General features: G+C 38.9%; 1 protein-coding gene across 2 annotated transcripts in view; it reads right to left on the bottom strand.

Annotated features, from left to right (window-relative positions):
- LPP (LIM domain containing preferred translocation partner in lipoma) overlaps positions 1–20,336 on the bottom strand; it is a 619,196-nt gene that overhangs the window by 122,118 nt on the left and 476,742 nt on the right. For both annotated transcript variants that reach the window (XM_006897069.1, XM_006897070.1), the window contains exon 6: positions 19,621–19,790. In XM_006897069.1, the coding sequence (XP_006897131.1) occupies positions 19,621–19,790 (170 nt within the window). The remainder of the gene's footprint in view (positions 1–19,620; positions 19,791–20,336) is intronic.

Here is a 20,336-nt window from a genome sequence, read left to right on the forward strand (position 1 = left end):
TCAAACACACCAGCTGCTTCATGGGAGAAAATCCTGGCAATATTTTTCTATCAAAATTAACAGCCAGAAAACCCTGGGGAACATTTTCACTTGGTCACTTGGGGTTGTTATGAGTTGAAAATCGATTCAAATGCACACAACACTAATAACGACAATAGGCGCTTGTCACTATTAAGTGCTCAAAAGAGAGAACTTGCCCATAGTGGTGATGAAGTCAGACTTCCCCTTATTCTACAGGGAGATGAGCAAAAGGCATCCAGGGAGTATTTTCTTTTTTAAGTTACACACTTAAAGATGTGATGGAATTCCTATGCCGCATTCAAAGTCATCAGCACGTCACTGACTCTGCACACAAAACGCGCTGACAATTTTGATCTGGAAGCGGTCTGTGTGCTTGACCTTGAGTGCAGCAGCTCTTATGATAATTCTACCGCTGGAAGCGAGACAGCTGGCTTCACTCGCACATCTTTCCCTTCAATCTTTTATATTTACATTTCAGCGATGATTTTGCTCATGGGCTCCTGGAGCCAAGTTCACCTCTCTCCTTTTTATATACCCGCGCACGAGTCCAAGGTGCATCAAAGGAGAAGTAAAGGGTATGTGAGTCAGTGACTGCGAGGAGACACTAGAGTCTGGAGTGAACTCATCTCATAAATATCAAAGTAGCAGTAGGCTCACCTACTTTGCTATCAACCTGAAAATTTGCTGCCACTGAGCTAATTCTGACACATGGGAGCCCTGTAGGCCAGAGAGCTTTGATAGGGCACATAGGGCTTTGAATCTTTACAGAGCAGACTGCCTCTACTTTCTCCAGTAGAACAGCTGAGGGGTTTGAACTTCTGTCCTTTTGCTTAGCAATTGAATTCTTTAACCACCATGCCATCAGAGCGCCTTAGTCTGGCAAGAACTTTAGAAAAGATAAACAAAAATCACCTATGATTCTTTCAGTGTCCCCTGCTTAACTAAGAGATTTAAGTCAAGTCCTTGATAGGGCTCAAATGGCTTAAAATAGCAGTGGGTGGTGCAAAGACGTAATATGGCTGTTACCTTAAAGATTACAGGTTCTAGGCCACTTGGAAACACCTCAGGGAAAGAAAGAAAACAAACAAATTCAAAAGGCCCGAAAATCTACTAACAAATCATCCATTGAAAACAAGTGAAGTGGTGTTCCAACATGCATGGTAGTGTGTGACTCACAATCAAGAGCTGGCTGACACACTCACAATCATCATAAACTACCTGTTATGGAGTTGATTCCTTTTCTAAGAGACCCTCCACTGGGTTTTCAAGGCTGAAAATCTTAATTATAGGAAACCAGCTATCTTTCCCCCAAAGAGAAGCTGGTCAGATTAAATCACAGCAGTGTTAGCAGTGCAACACTATACAAGGTCACTTGGCTAAATGCTGTCAGACGGGTGTTGTTGTTGTTGTTATGTGCTGTCCAGTCGTTTGCGACTCATAGCGACCCTATGCACAACAGCCCTAAGCCCTGCTCTATCCTGTGCCAATCACATTGTCTCTGACACACCCATCCCAATTACCCCAGTCACTGAATCAATCCACCTCATAGAAGGTCTTCCCCTCCTGCGCTGTCCCTCTACTCTACCCAGCAAGATGTCCCTCTCCAAGGACCTGTCTCTCCTTACAACATGTTCAGCGTATGTCAGACGAAGCCCCAGAATCTTTGCCTCCAAGGAGTAGCCTGGTTTAACACTCTCTAGGATGAATCTGTTTGTTTTCTTGGCAGTCCATGATACATTCAATACTCTTCTCCAGTACCACAGCTCAGGTAGATACCAAAATTTTCTCATTCAGGGAAAACCCACAATAGTTTGGGAAGTACCAGGAAAACTCTGTGTCTGGTTAGTAGAGATTTTGAACTGCTACAGCTGGGAAAAGGCACAAGACAAATGACAAACACAAACAGAGAAACCTAACATGTCAGTGTCTGAGAGAAGGGAGTTCAGTTTATCTAAGTGAAAGAGGAGAGAAATAGGAAACACATTGGAAGAAGTATTTTGGGGCCATTCCTCTGCAGAGCTGGCCTGGGAATAGCTCTCAAACTCAAATACACATAAAAAAGCTCCTTTGAGAGAGTAAAAGGTGCACGTTCCCTGGTTCATTGGCAGAAATTTTGGGGAGGGGTCAAGCACTTTGCTTTACAGGGAAGAACTTATCTGCTTCTGAAGCAGGTGACCTCTGGCTGTATTTATGAGAAAACTAATCTCCAGACACTCAAGACATATCCTGCTCTTCATAGTCTGGGATATGTCAAGCCAGAAGTCTGTGGGTGACACTCGGGCAATTGAAATGCTAACATATATTTACCCCCTGGTGACTGAAGGAAGGCAAAATCCTCTGGACTTCTATCCCAGAGTTGGGCTCCAGTGCAGTTAATAAGTTCTCAAAGTCCTACACTTTGTTTTCTGCTTAGCTATTACTTCCTCTTTGAACCCTCCTTTGTTCCACATAACCATGGGAGATAAGAAATACTACTTTTATTCTGTAAATGGGGAAAACTGAAGCTAGCAGAAAAGCAGCAAATGCAAAGCAGTAAATGGCTAGGTTCGGGGTGAACCAGTTCTTACTTAACACTCCTTATCCTCGCTTTAAAAATCTTTCATTAAGGGGAGCTCTGGTGGCCTAGTGGCAAGAAGCTGCACTGCAATCCCAGAGGAACACGGTTTGAATCCACCAGACGCTTTGCCGGAGAAGGAGGCGCAATATCCTCCTGTACCAGTCAGATCTGATTTGACAGTACACACACACACACACAAAATCTTTCATTAATTCATCCTAAATACCTTAAATAAAGGATTACCTATAACTTTTGTGGAACTCTTGAACTTATCTTCAGATTTAGATCTAATATTGATTTTACAGCATAAACACACAAGCGCGTGCATGCAGTCACCAGCCCCTAATACATAGCAGACTCTTCTCTGGCTTGAGTTTTTTCCTTCTAATTGGAAATGTGAGGTCATGGCTAGTTCTCTCTTCTGAGGGTGCAGAGCAGTCTGAAAGACCCTCTGAGTACAGATTCCATGCTAAATAATTTTCATTCCTTTACCCTTTAAGAGATAAAAGATAAATAGGAAAGAAAATGAGGAACAGACTCCTTCCCTGTTTTCTTTCCACCCTTTTATCTCTAAAGTAGGAAGTTTACTGAATCACTGCCAACAATTCACTCAGCCTAATGAAGTGTATAAGTAATGGGATTAAATAATCTTAAACCATTATTACAGTGGCCTGATGCTGACATTCATCCAAACTCTGGCAAACACGGAGTGGTGATTTCATGCTTGATTTAAAAATAAACAAACTAGGGCAGTGGGAAGGTTCTAGCATAAAGTTTCAGAGACATTTAACCTGGAAATCTGAGACTCGCCATCCTGGTCAGAGCTGAAGCAAACGCTGTCCTATTTCTAAATTCCCTAACCAAAATTTACTGACTCCAACATTTTCTAAGGATGTCTCTCTGGACCTGTCACCACACATGGTTCTTCATGTCAGACCCAAAGAAAGCAGTGCTCTGATGCCCTCTTCAAGGCTTCCAGCTGCTATTCCTGACTCTGCCATAATAAACTATATAACCTCAGGCACATCACTCAACTTTCTGGATTTTCGTGGGGTTTTTTTTGTTTGTTTGTTTGTTTTTTGTTTTGTTTTTTAAGCTATAAAGTGATGTTATTGACGTTCCAGGGTTCCTTCTGGCCCTTACCAAGTGTTCTAATTCCATGACAACAGAAGTTAATGTGATTTTGACTAGAATCGGAGAGGAAAAGTTCTGTTCAGCTAGAACTGTGGTTGTTTTGGTGTAACTAACTTACCGGTCTGTGTCTCACTGTCGCTAAGTGCTTAACTGCAAAAGGAAAGCTCTGTGGTTGGAATCCACCCAGCAGGTCCATGGGAACAGTCTTGCTGAGTTGCTCTCTTAAACGTTACAGCAGTACAGCACAGAGAAAACTGTAGGGGGTAGGTCTAGTCTGTCATGTGGCTACCCTGTGTGTGTGTGTGGGGGGGGGGCGGAATCACTAGACAACATCTAAAAAGAACAACAAAGTGCCTTCTTGCAGCCTGAAGGGATGTGATGAACAGTAACCAAGATGAGCAAAGTACTGGGAGTGATTTGGGGAAAGTACTAAATAAACAGCATTAGGACAGGACAGGGCAATAACTATTCATTCATCCCCAGGAAGTGTTGTTGTCCATAATTATAGGGTGATAATATGAATGCCTGTTAAAGTGAGAGGTGCTTTCCGAAGCAAACACAGTCTCTACATCATTTTGCCCCTGAGATATTTGCCCCATACAATATTACAGCAGCCTTCACTTAGATCTTTTTAGACTTTTAAAATTTTACTTAGAATTTGTGTTCTTGTTTTGCTGCTTATGGAAGGAAGATTTCCCTGTTTTCTAAAATTAAATTAAGAATTTGTTTTATTAGCATACTAAGTTTTATTTCTTTTATGTTAGAGTTCTTCATGGTTTCTAGGGTGGGGATGGAGGTTGTGTCATTTGTAAATATTTATCCATCCTAATCTCATAAAGGTAGCTCTTGTAGCCAAGCGGTAAGAAGCTGTGCAACAATCTTGAAGCCACATAGTTTGAAGCCACCAGCTGCTCCTATGTGATTGATTAACTGCCTCTGAAAACCTGCTGAAGGGTCAGCTAGGGGTTGGTTCCAACACGGTGGTAGACAACAACAATCTCATTAACACAATTTTGAGTAACAAAGTACTAGCATTAGAAAAATATAATGATAAAGTGATAATCATTTAAATTGAAGAAGCAAACAATATGCAGCAATACTACATATTGTTAGGATTTCATGTATGGAAACATTTTAAAAAAATGCATGACTGTGATTAAACATTTAAACAAAGTAGAACAGGGGCTAACTCTATTTTTTTGTTTATTTTTTAGAAAAAAAGGGGTTTTGTTGGTTTTTTAAACTTTTTTTATTATTACTTTAAATGAAAGTTTACAGAGACTTAGAGTTTCCAGTCATTCACTGTTGCACTTTTCCCCCTGCCCACCCCTTCTCCTTGAAAAGAAAAGGGAAACTCTTTCACTGTTATGCAATCCCTTCCCCCAAGTCTACTTCACTATGCAGTCTTCACTCTGGAATTCTGTAATGACAAGAATACTCATTCATATGTCCCTTATAAACAGTTCTCTTCCTCATCTGTTTCAGTGCAATATACATCATTCCTCCCCTCCTTTTCTGTCTTCCCTCAACCCTGATGTCAGTCCCATTTTACAACAATGGCACTATGCAATATTTGTCCTTTGTGACTGAGATATTGCCACTCAGCATAATGTTCTCCAGGATCATCCATTTTGCATATTTCATGAGTGACTTGTTTTTCAATTCTACATAGTATTTCGTTTGTGAATATACCACAGCTTCTCTTCCAGTCATTTGTTGATAGGCACCTAGGTTGTTCCCATTATTGCAAACAAAACCACAATAAACATGCATGTGCATATATCTGCTTGTGTGGCAGTTATGGTTTCATTAGGATAAATTTCCAGTAGTTGAATTACTGGGTCAAAGGGTATTTCTATTTGCAACTTTTTGAGAAAGCGCCAAACAGCCTTCCATAGTGGCTATCTCTGTATGAGAGTTTTGGGAATGAGGTTAGGGCTGAGAATTCAAGGAATTTCAATTCAATCTCTCTCATGTCTCTTTGCTTAAACTGAATGATGGGTAGATAATGGATCTTCATTATGCTATGCTTTTATATTTTTACCTATGCTAGAAGTATTACATCATAAATGGAAATGTTGCTGTTGCTGTCGTTATGTGCCGTCAGGTCACTTGTGACTCATAGTGACCCTATGTAAAATACCCCTGAAATTTACTCTCTACCCTGTGCCAAATTTTGTGTCTCTGATACACCTATCCTCATTACCCTACATATTGAATCAATCCATCTCATTAAGGGTCTTCCTCTCTTGTGCTGTCCCTCCACCCTCCCAAGCATAATGTCCCTCTCCAAGGACTACTCCCCCCTTGCAATATGCCCAAAGTATGTCAGACGAAGGCTCAGAATCCTTGCCTCCAAGGAGCAGCCTGGTTTCACCCTCTACAGGACAAATCTATTTGTTCTCTTAGAAGTCCATTCAACACTTTTCTCCAGCACCATAGCCGAAAGGCATATCAGTTCTCCATATATCTTCCCTAGTCATTGTCCAGCTTTCCAATGTATAGAAAACAATTGTGAAGACTATGGCCTGGATCAGGCACACCTTAGACTCCAGAATGATGTTGTTGCTGTTTAGTACTCAGTAGAGGTCCCTGACAGCAGACATTACTAATGCAATTTATCTTATGATTTCCTGGCTGCAGGTACCAGGAGTGTTGATTGTGGAGCCAAGCAAACTAAAACTGTTAACAATCTCAGTCTCTTTACCATCTATCTTGATGCTGCCAATCAGCCCAGTGTTTTCTTGATGTTGAACTTCATGCCATATTAAAGGCTGCAGTTCTTGACCTTTTGTAGCAAGAGCAGGGTTGTATGTGTATAAATGAAAATACTTAGTTAATTTTTTCTCTATTTTCCAATTTCCATGGTAAAGGCTAGAATGTAAAGAACAATATTAAAATGACAGAGGTGAGTTTTGGGCATATCTAGATTCAAAGAGAAGGCTAACCATTGGTTTGTTTCATTAAAATGGTCATCTTTTTTTTTTCTCCTAATGTTTTTGCAAGTGTCCCACCACTTAACATTTTATTGTGGTTTTGGAGAGAATTTAAATGGCCGATGAGGTCCTCATTTAACAATTTCTGCACAAACTGTTCAGTGATGACCATTAGACTTTTCACTGTGTGTCATCATTCTCATTATTTCCGTTCTGATTGCCATTCTACTTCCATTCATCTACCTCTCTTGACCTCTTTCTTACTTGCTCATCTTTGATCTAGGTAAATGTTGATCATTAGTCCTCATTTACATTAGTGTTTAGAAGAGTACAGCACTCACAGGCAATATGATTTATTTTATGAGCCACTCTGCCTTTCCACAGATAGGTGACCTTGGATAGAGTTGCAGCTCCAAGTTTAAAACACATCCCAGGGTAATGACCCGATGGGTTCCTCTAATCTCCACTGGTCCAGTAAGTCTGGTCTTTTTTTTCAAGAATCAAAGTTTGGTTCTACTCCCCCTTGTCCCCATTTGATCTGTGACCTGTTTTTATTTTTCAACCAGCAAGGGAGGTATATGTCATCAAATGTCTTTATGGCAGTTTCAGTTTTTCTTTTCATTTTTTTTATGTATCAGTACAATGAATAATGTTAAAGTATTCCTAAAATTGATTTAATATTTTAAATATATTCCAAACTTAATAGTGGAATGCTTTATTGCATTGCATTCAAATGAATAGTTTCTTTTGGATCTGTGTACTTTTATAAGTGAGATTGCTGTTGTTTTTATGTACCATTGAGTCAGAACTGGCCCATAGCTGACCCTCCAGTGGTTTTTCAGGGGCTGTAAATCACACAGGAGGAGACTGTCCATCTTTCTCTTGCAGAGCAGCTGGTAGATTTGAACTGCATGTCTTTGGTTTGGCAGTGCCATGCCTTACCATTAAGCCACCAGAGATCTCTAAGTGAGTCTGGGATTATTGTTGTGTATCATAGAGTTGGAACCAATCCATAACTGACACTCTGTCGAGTTTTCAGAAGCAGTTCATCATATGGGGGGGAGACTGTCCATCCTTCTCCCATGGAGCAGCTGGTAACCTCGAACCACGTGCCTTCGTGATTGCAGCACAGCTTTTAATAGAATTTTGAAAGAGTGCAGTAGCCATTTGTTTTCTGAAGATCTGAAAAATCCTGTCAGTGTTAACTCTGGGGTTCTTCGCAGGCAGAGTAGCCCTGTAGTTCACCCACATTTACTATGGGATTCATAAGTTTTCTCTGATTTGCATTGAAAAGTGCCTCTTTTTATCCTAACACTTTAGGTGTAATAGTTTTTTAAATGTCTCTCTTCTTATGCTTTTGTTTTTGTTTTGGTTTTTTTTTTGTCTTTTTTATATTATTAATTTTAATGAGACTTTGGATTTCCATTCATTGTTGCATTTTTCTCCCTATCCTCCCCTACCCCCTAGTTCACTCTTCTCTTTGAAAAGTAAAAGAAACATTATTTCATTATTATACAATCCCTCCCCCCAAGTCCACTCCACTATGCAGCCTTCATTCTGGACTCCTGTCATGACAGAAATACCTAATCATATATCCCTCTAAAACAGTTTGCTTTTTAATTTTAACTTTTTGGAACTTTTGATTTTTTTTTTTTTTTTGTCTCCATTATCATTGATTTTTTTGTTCAGTTCATAAAAATCATCTTTAGATCTAAACTTAGACACTTTTTCAATTTATCAATTGTTATTGCTATTTCAACTAACATTTCCTTCTTCAGGCTGATTTTGTTGCTTCTTAAGTTAACTGGTTTATATTTATTTTTGTTGAAATTAAAGATACTAGGATTACTTCGAATTCAACCTGGGTTATATCTCATTCCCACAAGAATTCTTTAACCCATGTTTGTTAATTTGTTTATCCTTTGATACAATTCTTGCTTTACTGTCTGATGGTTTAGTGGTAAGCAGTTGCACTGCCAACAAAAAGGCACATCATTTCAACCCACCAACTGCTACATATGAAAAAGACAGGCCATCTCCTCCTGTGTGATTTACAGCCTCTGAAAACCTGCTGGCGAACAGCTATGGGTCAGTTCCAACTCAAAGGTACATAAGAACAACCATGTGCAAATCTGTTCACTAAAGCTGACATTATCTACATTTTATTTTTAAGATTTTTTTTATAAATTAAGTTCTTTCTTGTGTCTTCCATATAGATTTGGCTAGAAGATATGAACTTTTTGGATGTATAAATCAATATTTATTGATTTAGTCAATCTTGCTAATTACCTTATTTAATTCATAATTGATTTAACAAAGATTTAAAGAAGTATATGGGAGTTATAAAGATTATGGTTTTACTGCTTTCCTCTCATACCTCAACAACGTTTTATATTGTACATATTACAGAGCAGTATTATTTAATGTTGTCAGGTTTGTTCTTCATTAAGTATTGTGATTTTTTTTTCCCGTCAACTATTACTCTTTGATCTACCTAAAGGTTTTATCTTGGATTACACTTCATTTGCTATTACTATTGTAGTTAGTATAGTTAGTATGAAATCAATATTTTTCTTTCGGTTTGAATTTACTGTAACATCTTTCACCTCCTTCTATTTTTAACTGCTTATTTTATTCATTAATTACTTATAAAGAATTGTATTTGTTCTGGGCCTTCCTTACATTTTATTTTCATTTATTTATTTGTTGCTGCACCATGTCTCCAAGTAAACTTTCTAAAAAGGTATATAGAAAATTTGCATTCATTTTAAATGGCCATGAATTTTTTTAATACTGTTCCTGTAAAAGCAAAGAGTTTGATACTTTTTTCTTTTTTAAATTTTTATTAAATTTTATTAATTTTAATGAACATTTACAGAGATTTTGGATTTCCATTTACTCATTGTTGCACTATTTTCTCTATCCTCCCAGTTTGCTCCTCTTTTTCCCCCCCTTGAAAGTCTGTTTTAATTATCCCATTGCCACAGTGCTTGTCAAAGCCAGTTCTGATTAATCTCCTTTGTCAGTGTGTCCTTTGCCATTCCCTATCACTTCTCCCTGAGAGAGACTTCACCCTGATTCATAAGGAAAAGGGGATGGCGTATTCTCTTAGCTACTTCCTGATGAAAAGGGATGCTGTAAGTTTGATACTTTTTAATGTAACAAAAGCAAGTTACTATTTACTGTCTATGGCATGATCTTATTGTGCTTCTATTTAACCATATATAACTCTCTCTCTCTCTCTCTCTCTCTCTGTGTGTGTGTGGTTAAGTGCAAATTTAAGTTTAGACTGAGAAAATATTGACTTTTTTTCTTCTGCTTTCTAATTTTTTCTAATACTAGCATAAGACACTTAGTAACATAAGAAATAGATATTTTGTTGCTTTGTACCATTGAATTGGAAACTAACCCTTAAGCCACCCTCCAGCAGGTTTTCAGAGGCAGTAAATCAAAGGGAGTTGAATGCCCATCTTTCTCTCACCAAGCACATGAAGGGTTCAAGCTACATGGCTTTAGGTTGGTGGTGCTGCTCCTTATCTTGAGGTCAGCAGACATACGTAGGCAAAAATGTTGAGACTCTGTGCTCTAACATACTTTGGGCTCGTGGCCAGGAGGCACCAGTACTTGGAGAAGGACATCATGCTCAGAAGGGTAGACGGACAGCACAGGAAAAGAAGACCCTGGATGAGATGGATTGACTCAGTGACTGGAGAAAGGGCTTAGGTCTGTTGGAGAGTGAGATTGGCTCAGGACAGGGCAGGATTCAGAGTTAATGTACACAGGATCAATTTGAGTTACAGTTGTCTTGATGCAACAACAACATATCTATGTGTGTATATACATATACACGTATCTTAATCACAAAAATAAGGCATATTCTACATTCTTAAATTTAAAGATATAACTTTTTTAAATCTTCACTTTACGCAGAAATAGTAAAACTTTTAGACTAAAGGAAAAGTAAACCACAAATTAACAACAAATGGGACTTCTACTGATTTCTGCTTGATACACAAAAATAGCTAGACTTGAGGATCAAGGCCAGGGTTCAAGTTCTAGCTCTGATATTTACAATCTGTGTTACTGAGCAAGTTTACTTTTTCCTGAGTTTGAGTTTCTTACTCCTGGAAGCAACGGCAATAGTAACTGCTCATGCTGTGACATGTCATTAGAGGATAAAATGAGATACATGAAAATGCTGCACAAAAGCAATGCATTAAACAATTGTTATTATTACATTTTAGTACTTTAAAAAGAATTTTTTTTCCTTTTAACTTAAGGCATTTGGGGGCAGTCACACATTCAAATTCTCAAGAAAGACAAATACATGGTTTTTCATCTGAAGAAACTCAGCCATTTCTACTCCTGTTATGCTGGAATGGTTCCTACGTGCATTAAAAGCTTAGAAATAGGAGTTTATCATCAAAGGTGTTTTATAAACATGAGGATGGGTGAGGACTCTTAGAATCTTCATGTCTTTATGGACTTGAACATTAGTTTCAGGAAAGAATTCCCACTGGCAACCTTAAAGCATGTGGCTTGTCTTCACCTGTTGCTTCACGAGAGCAAGATGGGTAATCTCCCAGGTGATTTGTTGCCTCTGAAAACCCACACAGGACCAGCTATGAGTTGGTTCAGACTGTGGCACATGACAACAGCAGTACGGATCCATGACCAAACTGCAGGCTAGTCCCCCCACCCCCGCCTTCTTATCTTTTAATTTTGAAAGCTTCACAGTTGTATTTTCTAAAATAGACCTTAAAATTTCGCCTTTGTCTAGAGTTTCAATAGGTACCATCACAAACAATAACAGGTGTGCAGAGGCTCTGTGAAATGTAACAGGGTTGTGCAATTGGAAGCATCAACTATTCACAGGAGACAGATTGGTTCAACCTCTTAAGAGCATCCTTGATACATTTGCTTCTTTCTTAAATCATTTTACTCCGTCCTAGGAGAGACCTTTGTGTGACAATGATGCAGAGATCAAGAAGGACAAACTTTCCCTGGAGACCAAGGAGCAGGAGAGGTGAGCAATACAAAACAAAACAAAACAAAAACCCACAACAAACAAAAAACCCAAAAAACTAAAACCCAAAGATGGAAGGACATTCATGTGGCTTGTTTAGATTTTGTTGAGATTACTGGTTCCTTTGCTAACACCCACATAAAGTACTGGCCATAACTGTTTTCAAAACATTTTATTAGGAGGAATTGGACATATAAAAGGATGAGTTTCCTGCAGAGGTACAAACACCTAGCTCTTAATGTAGGTTGAATGGTAGGAATATTTGAACCGTAGCCATTTACTGATAGAGAGCAAAAGGCTGCCAGGGTGTTTGCTGATGATGCAGAAGCTGAAGAAGGTAATAAACATCCAGGGCGATCTCTAAGTTTTGACACATCCCTGCCGCAGTGTCTCAGTACCTAAGGGTAATCTCCAAATTGCACCCCACTCCCTACTTTTATGACATGATCATGACTCGTTAGCAAAAATGTCTTATACCTTCTTTTGCTGACTCAGCCAAGCACCTTTCATATTTGTGGCAACTCAGAATGCTATTCTGTATCTCTTCTGGAGCCACCCTGGATGAACAGCCAGGAGTTAGAGCTTCCTTCTGCCTGCTTCCCACTCACTTTACCTGAGGAAGAGCATTGGGTCACAGCGGGGAAAGAGGCAAACAGCTCAGTGGTGCCCCCTTCAAGTGATGTCCTGGGCATGTGCTGTAATAACTGCCAGACCTATGGTGCATCTGCACTAATAATGCAACACGTTTAAGTATCTTTAAGCATTTTGATTCTTGTGCAGTTGACCTCCTAGTACCAGAGGCTCTTTGAACTGTTTGGACTTCAACTCTTATAAAATATCTGAATTGATTCTCCTCCTAGTTGTAGAGCTAGGAGCTGAAAATAATCCACTTACTTCCTTTCTAGAGCTCTGGTTTAGAAGAAGTTCCTTGGTTATCATTTCATACACAGGCTTCTGCTGTGAGCTCTGACGTGCTGGGTCCCTACACCTAGAGGTTGCCGGAATGCAAGAGGACAGTGATTCTTTGTCTTACACTAATCCTAAAAGAAAGCCCGTCTCATTAAGGGCAGAAGGGCATAAGTGGGGAGCACTGTTGTTGTCCTTCATATTTATAAACCCCAAACTCAGACTTGTTGGCATCAAGTTGATTCTCACTTATAATAATCTTTTATACTTGTATTGAAATAAAAAATATTTCCAAGGAAAGCATGAACCTCTTCTTTTCATATATGTTCTCATATTCCTTTTATGGTGTCTATTTATTTCTGTATTTCCATAGCAACTGCAGTCAGAATTAGAGGGTTTCCATACTATACTACATTATAATAAGGGGAAAAGCAATGATAATGATGTTATTGGTCAGATTCAGCTCTTACATTAGTAAATAAGTTAAAATTTTTTGTTGTTGTTGTTGGTTTGGTTTCTATCATTTTTTTTTTCCTTGTGGTGTACCATCAAATCAGATCTGACAGGCACAGGAGGAGACTGCCCCCTCCTTCTTCAGTGGAGCATCTGGTGGATTTGAACAGCACACCTTCAGGATTGCAGCACAGCTTGTTGCCACTAGGCCACCAGAGCTCCCTTACAAGTTCATCAAATTTTTCACTTAAAAAAATATCTTAGCCACAAACTTATTCCTTTTCTTTGAGTTGAAGTTAATATCTCTTTTAAAAAAAATGAGGATGCTTGTGCTCAGAAAATGAGATGGTTTAACTAGAACTGTGGGAATACTAAAACCAAAAGCCTCAAGCCCACTGTTTTCAAGTCAAGTAACTCCCAGCAACTCTGTCGGACAGATCAGAATGGCCTATAAGGTTTTCAAGGTAACCTCTAGGAGAGCAGACTGCCATGGTTTTTTGGTTGTGCTTTTTTTTTTTTTTTTAATAATAGTCAAGTGCTTAATCACTCTACCCCTTGGGCTCTTTTACTAAGGACCAATAAATTCAAATTGCATCACCTTAATTTTTAAGGAGAGAGCTCTTGTGTGGCAGAACTAACCCCATGGTTGCACCGTTACCCTAAAGGCAATGCCTCTCTGGCTGTTTGAATCCGTCTGGGGCATGGAAGGAGAAAGACGGGCAGTCCTACTGTGTGACTATAGCCTCAGAAAGACCACAGGAGGGTCCGCTATGAGAAGGTTCTGATTTACCAGCAATGAATTGGATTGACTTGAGTTCCTAAAGAAGTTCTATTCTTATTTCAAATCTGCTTTTGTGTTATTCTAGAAAGAAGATTAAAATGAAACATTCCTTAATTTTTCTAACATTGATACAAACAACTGTAAATTAACTTAACACACATATTAGATTGATACAAAATTTAAAAATAAATACAAAAACTCAATAGGAGAGGAATTTGCAGCTCCACATATGAGTTCACTGTTACTATATCAGGAAAAATCTTTCTACAAAAATTTGTCAGGATAATGTAAAATCTCTCAAAATTACCTTAAGCTTAACTTCAATATACAAATGAGAGATATTTATGCTTAGGAAAGAATTAAAACCCAAATTCAATATGAAAATTTTGTTCAGCTATTTATAGGCATGTTATTTGCAACACTGAAAAATTGGAAAATATCCAACACCTTTGGAGTGGCAAATGGTTTTAGCATATAGTACATAAACATAATGCAAATGAAACAGATAAAAAGCTAAAAATAGAGATTATGAGATGGAAAACGGTATACAAATTTATACTGTTACAAGAAAATACAAAACAAAGCACACATAAAATGACTCAGGATATAGATAATTAAGGAACTCGGGTGGTATAGACAGTAGTGTGCTATGTTGCTAAACAAAAAAGGTTACACACCTCCAGTGGCTTAAATCCACCACAGACTCCCAGGGAGAAAGACGGACAATTTCCTCCATTCAGATTTGCAACCTCAGAAACCCAAGTAAAGGTCACTATGTGTTGGAACTGACTCCTCGGCCATGAACAAGTTAAGGAAGTAATTACAGAATCTTTCTGAAATAAATGTGTTGAATTCCAAGCAAACTTGGTGGTGTGGTGGTTAAGTGTTTGCTATTAAGCCAGTAGTCAAGCTTACAAGTGGCTTGATCAGATAAAAGACTTAGCAATCTGCTCCCACCAAGAGTCCAGTTGAGAAACCCCCTTGTGCAGTCCTGTTCCATCCTAGAGTTAGTTATGCTGATTCAGATTAGACTCAACAGCAATGACATGCACAACAATTAAGGAGTCAAGGGGCCATAGGAAAACATAAGGAGGGGAAATCATTGAATAAGAGTCAAAGGTTCACTTCCTCTGGTCCATTTCTCTCAAAACTCTGAGGATGTTTAATTTAATTTAATTTAAAAATGTAAATGCATTTCAGGATGATCAATGACCAATTTTGGCAGACACAAATATTGATATTAGACTGATCTCATGCTTGGACTCAGAGCATAAAATTGGTTCCTCTCACAAAGAAATAATTAGCCAAGGAGAGCTACCTTCAATATTCTGAGTTTCTAATGGGGTGGGGGTGGGGGGCAAATAAAACCCCCAAACCAGTACTAATTGGTTGAAGGAGGATTAAATTTCTTTGCCTTGTGTAAATTGTGCAAGATAGAATTTTTCCATGTTATTTTTTTAGGGATGCTAATACATTATTTTGCTTTTTAAAATTTGAGTGAAAGTTTTCACATCAGCTTCTCATTCAATATCCAGAGACATTTTTCTTTATAACATTAATCACCATTGAGTAATATAATTAGTCAGCTGGGATATCTAATTGTATAGTGCCTTTCCCTTCAATCAATTTCTCTCTTCACTGATTTTTGCTCTCCTCATGCAGAATGTCAATGGACTTCTGTTTCCACCACTGTAAGCCTAGCTCATTACCTTCAAGCTAATTTGGACTCATGGCAACACCATGCATGACAGAGTAGAATTGCTCCATAGGTTTCCTTGGCTGTAACAGTATGTAAGCAGATCCACACGTCTTTTCTTTCTTGCACTGTTGGATGGGTTTGTGACACTAAACTTTAATAGCTGAATGGAAATTGTGCCACCCACAATATTTCCAGCCATGTAACAAGAGACAATCTCACTGGATGACATCTAAGGTGATTATTGTTCTAAGAACTTTGGTTGCAGGAGATGTACACATAGCTACAGGGTCTCCTTTAATACCAACTCCACCTTCCAAAAAATACAGTATCATTCCATTCTCTCAGCTCAATGCCCCCTCCAGAGAAAATACTTTGAACATCTAGAACAAAACTTATTGGACTTATGAGACTTTAGGGGAAATTAAAGAGCTAATCTATCCTTCAGAAGGCTATGCTAATCTCTGATATTGATACTGATCCAGAGTCTTTGAGTAAACATCAACTGACTTAAGAAAAGAATAAAATGGCATTTTAGAGTAATTGTTGCTAGGTCTTATTAAAGAAAAAAATCATTAAAGGCTTTATGTGGAGAATAAGTCAAAAAGGACAGTAAGAATTTCCATTATTTGAGTTCATCCAGCTAATCCAAGTACATGATTACATATCTCTCAGGTATATTTCTTTGTGATAATAAGCATAGTACCCTATCAGAAACCAAAGCAGACAATGTTGGCAACTGAAAATGGAATCTCTACAAGGATTCTGAAGCTCTCTGTGACATACCTCGGGGATATTACGGGGAGGGACATCAGGCTCTGGACAGGAAGACCCTTGATGAGATGGATTTATTCAGTCACTGGAGTAATGGGGGTAGGTGTGTCAAAGACAATAGGGTTGGCACAGGATAGAGCAGGGTTCAGAGCTGCTGTACATAGAGTCACTAAGAATCACAGGCAACTTTATGGCACATAACTACAATGACAATAACATTTTAGAAACACACTATGCAGCCAGATTAGACTTTCTCCACTCTTGTTAAATACTCAGGGAAACAAACAAAGCATTAAAAATGATAGGAGGTACTTCTCAGAAGTTAAAAAAAATTCTAGAGCCCATGTACAAGCAAGCTCTTTCTACTCAGAAATATTAAATAGGCTCACAAATTTTAACCAAAGTAGATCTCAGAATAATATTAATTTCATCATTAGTTCTTGACCAAGCAAAGTGTGCCTTGTCTAAATCATCTCATATAATCTTAACAATCTTTGGAAATAAAGACTTCAATTACTTCCACGATGTAGGAGGAGATTTTGGCTTGGGAAGTACAAATAACTAATTTAGCTAAAAATGACAAAATTTGGCCAAGCGACAGAACCATAACTAAGCCAATGTTCCTAATGCCATGTTACATTGTCTCCTAATATTGTCCATATGACTACCCAGCTGATAAGGAATAAAGAATTTGTAGAAGGCTGCCAAGTAGCTTCATTAAAGTAGCAAAAAGCACCAACTAGTCATAAAAGGGCTGGATAACAGACAGAGAGCCACAGCAGTTTGTGGTCATTTTCTGTAAGGACAAACAACTGACTGTAGGTGCCTCCTGAGTCTGGGCTGACATCGGTGTTACAGAGCTCACTGCAACAAAGAACTTCATCATGATGGCCCCCAGTGACCGTGGATGACAGTCGGTGAAGAGGCAGTGAATTGCACAATGTCTTTGAGTTTAAAACCGTATCTGATGGAGTGATATGTGGCATATCCTGATTTTCCTTATGGGATCTCTGGCGGCATGGCCCCCAGGGAGCTGTGTCACTAACCTCTCTGGTGGTTTGAATCTCCCAGCAGCTCCAAGGGAGAAAGATGGGTAGTCTCCTCCCATGTGATCTGAAGCCTCAGAAATCACTGGAGGGTGAGGTACAAGTTGGTTCCAATTCAAAAGCAACGATAATTGAGTAAGTGTTTCCTAAAGAGGTAAGTTTTTTTTTTTTAAAGAGGTAAGCTTTTGTTTATTAGACATTATGTCATGGGCAAATGCTCTTCCCAGAGTGATTCCAGATCAATGGAACATTACTGGGTCCATTGTTAGGAAGAAATACGAGGACTCTGGATATGCTGGATGCAACTCTAGCTCAGATGCTAGTGACTGAATAAGAAGAATTGGTATTGTCATGTCTAAAGATAAGAGAGTTAGTGTTACTGTCTAAAGACAAGAGAATTAGATCCAGGGATAAGTTGTGAGTGTGTGTGCATCTGTATGTACCATAGAGTTGGCACTGACTTATACTGACCATCAGTAGGTTTTCAGAGGCAGTTAATCACATGAGAGGAGATTGCCTATCGTTGTCTCATGGAGTAGCTGGTGCCTCGAACCACGTGCCTTTGGGATTGCAGGGAAGCTTCTTGCCAGTAGGCCACAAAAGCTCTCATTGATAAGAGAGGTTAGCAAATGATCTTAATTTTTTTTATTTTTAAATTTTATTCATTTTCTTTATTTCCCCCCAGCTCTATCATTCTGTGGCTCTACAGTAATGCAATGTGTGTTTAGGCTGCCACTGGGGAGAAAAATGAAATGAAACCTAAAATATAAAAACCAATATTGAATCCTTCAAAGACCTAATCTTGAAGCATTTCCTGATCTTTGCTGTAGACCCCAGGGCTGGAAACAGTTTCAGCATTGTCAGGTTATTGGGAGAAACCAATGAGAACTGAAACTTCTGCAATATACTTGGAACCTTGGGGATCTGCAGGGCTATATATAACTTCTAGTACCCAGTTCTCGAGATTTCTTTTTTTAAAAAGGTACATAAATACTAAAAGCCAAAATATGTATCTATAGCGGATTTGCAAAGAAAAAAAATTAAATACGGTTTCCCTCATCAATAAATGTTAAACAAAGAGATTCAAATAATGTAGAAGGTTAGCAAAGATATACTTTAGATTCTAAAAAAAAAAATTTTTGGTTCATTCTTCACATTTCTCTAAAAGCCACTGCCAGTGAGTCCGTTCTGAGGAAGATGACCCTCTATTGAGTTTCTGAGACTGTAACTTTTAATGGGAGGAGACTCTCTTTGTTCTCCCTCAGAGAAGCTGGTGGGTTTGAACTGTTGAACTTTAAGTTAGGAACCCAGCATGCACTGCCCTGTGCCACCAGGGCTCCTTTCACACATTGCTATCAGAGCATAATTAAATGTGCAGATAAAGAAAACTTACAAAATGTCATTAGAATGCTTTAATATTTTTTTTTAGTCATATAGCTATGCTATTAGAATCCAGCAGCTTTATTTTAAAAAATAAGACACCTATTAGTTCATCTAGCATTACTATTCTCTTCATTAGGGTGCTCTGTAGAAAATGTTCCCGTTCGTATCACTAAAAGCCTGTTGTGAATGAGAAGTAAGAAATAGAAAAGGAACTCAAAGGTTCAGAAGTTGGAAATAGCATAGATGAGTCCAGGGACCCTGCAAAGTTTCCCTTAAGCCACTGGGAAATGCAAATGAAGGTAGAAATCTAATATTTAAAAGTATGACACCATTACTTAGGAAACCTTCTAGTGCTTCAAGGAGAAATGTACTAACTTGCACATGTTGTTGTTATTGTTATGTGATGTCGAGTCACCTGTGACTCACAGCAACCCTATGTACAACAGCCCTAAACCCTGCTCTATCTCTTGCCAATCTTATTGCTTCTGACACACCTACCCTCATTACCCCAGGGATGGAATCAATCCATCTGATCAAGGGTCTTCCTCTCCTGTGCTGTCCCTTCACCTTTCCAAGCATGACATCCCTCACCAAGGACTGATCCCACCTTGCAACATGTCCAAACTTGTACATACAGGCCTGAAAGTCACAGGATGAAGAATTTCCCCGCAGACCCCTAATTCAATGATGGCTCTATCCTAATGCATCTTACTAAATTCATATGACTGGGAAAAAGAAAGAATGAATATACTAAGATATGCCCAGCGACTTCACAGAGACTTTTCAAATATCTTTCTGCAGAGGGCTGGCTAAAGAACTGATCATGGCATTCCAAGTGGACTGATGGACATTTTTGCCAAAGAAGACATCTTTGCTAAACACAGAAGGAACAAAAACTGGAACTTACAATGTAGCAGGGCTCACAGTAGGCTTTCTTCTCCACAGCATAGAAGGGCTGCCCCCGGAGCTTGTTGTTACAGATGATGCAGGTGAAACAATCCACATGGAAGACCTGATCCATGGCAGTGCAGCCTGTACCTTCCCCAACGACGTTCTCCCCACAGCGAGCACAGCGGCCTGAAAGCAGAAAAGACGGATGGGTCAGAAGAATCAAGAACTGCTATGAAGCTTCTACAGAAACCAGCTTGGGGAGGCTGCAGATACATGTTATCAGTCACAGTGATCGAACCATCATCATTACTACCACTGACAGGATGGAGGTACATACAAGCTCTGTGATCCGTGATTTCCCCCACTCTCCACCTACAACCTCCCTCCTCCCTCCCCCTCCCTCTCCGACCTTCTGCACACATCTTACATGTAAACCTTCTATTTTTACAATAATGGTCATATGCCATATTTTTCCTTATCCCAGAACTTGGTGGGCAGAAGGAGGGGTTTAAGAAATTCAGAAAGATGCCGTGGGAACCTGAAAAGGTGAGGTAATGATGGACATGGATCAATGGTGATACATTTTACAAAACACAATGTATGGAAATGATTGTATTAAACATAATGTGGATAAATGGAACAAAGGACCTTTTCCAAGAAAATTACAAAACATTACTACAAGAAACAAAAAGAGATCTTGAAAAGTGGAAGAATATCCCTTGCTCATGGATA

This window comes from Elephantulus edwardii, unplaced genomic scaffold (assembly GCF_000299155.1).
Source record: "Elephantulus edwardii isolate Elephantulus edwardi_28Jun2011 unplaced genomic scaffold, EleEdw1.0 scaffold00199, whole genome shotgun sequence".
NCBI lineage: Eukaryota > Metazoa > Chordata > Mammalia > Macroscelidea > Macroscelididae > Elephantulus > Elephantulus edwardii.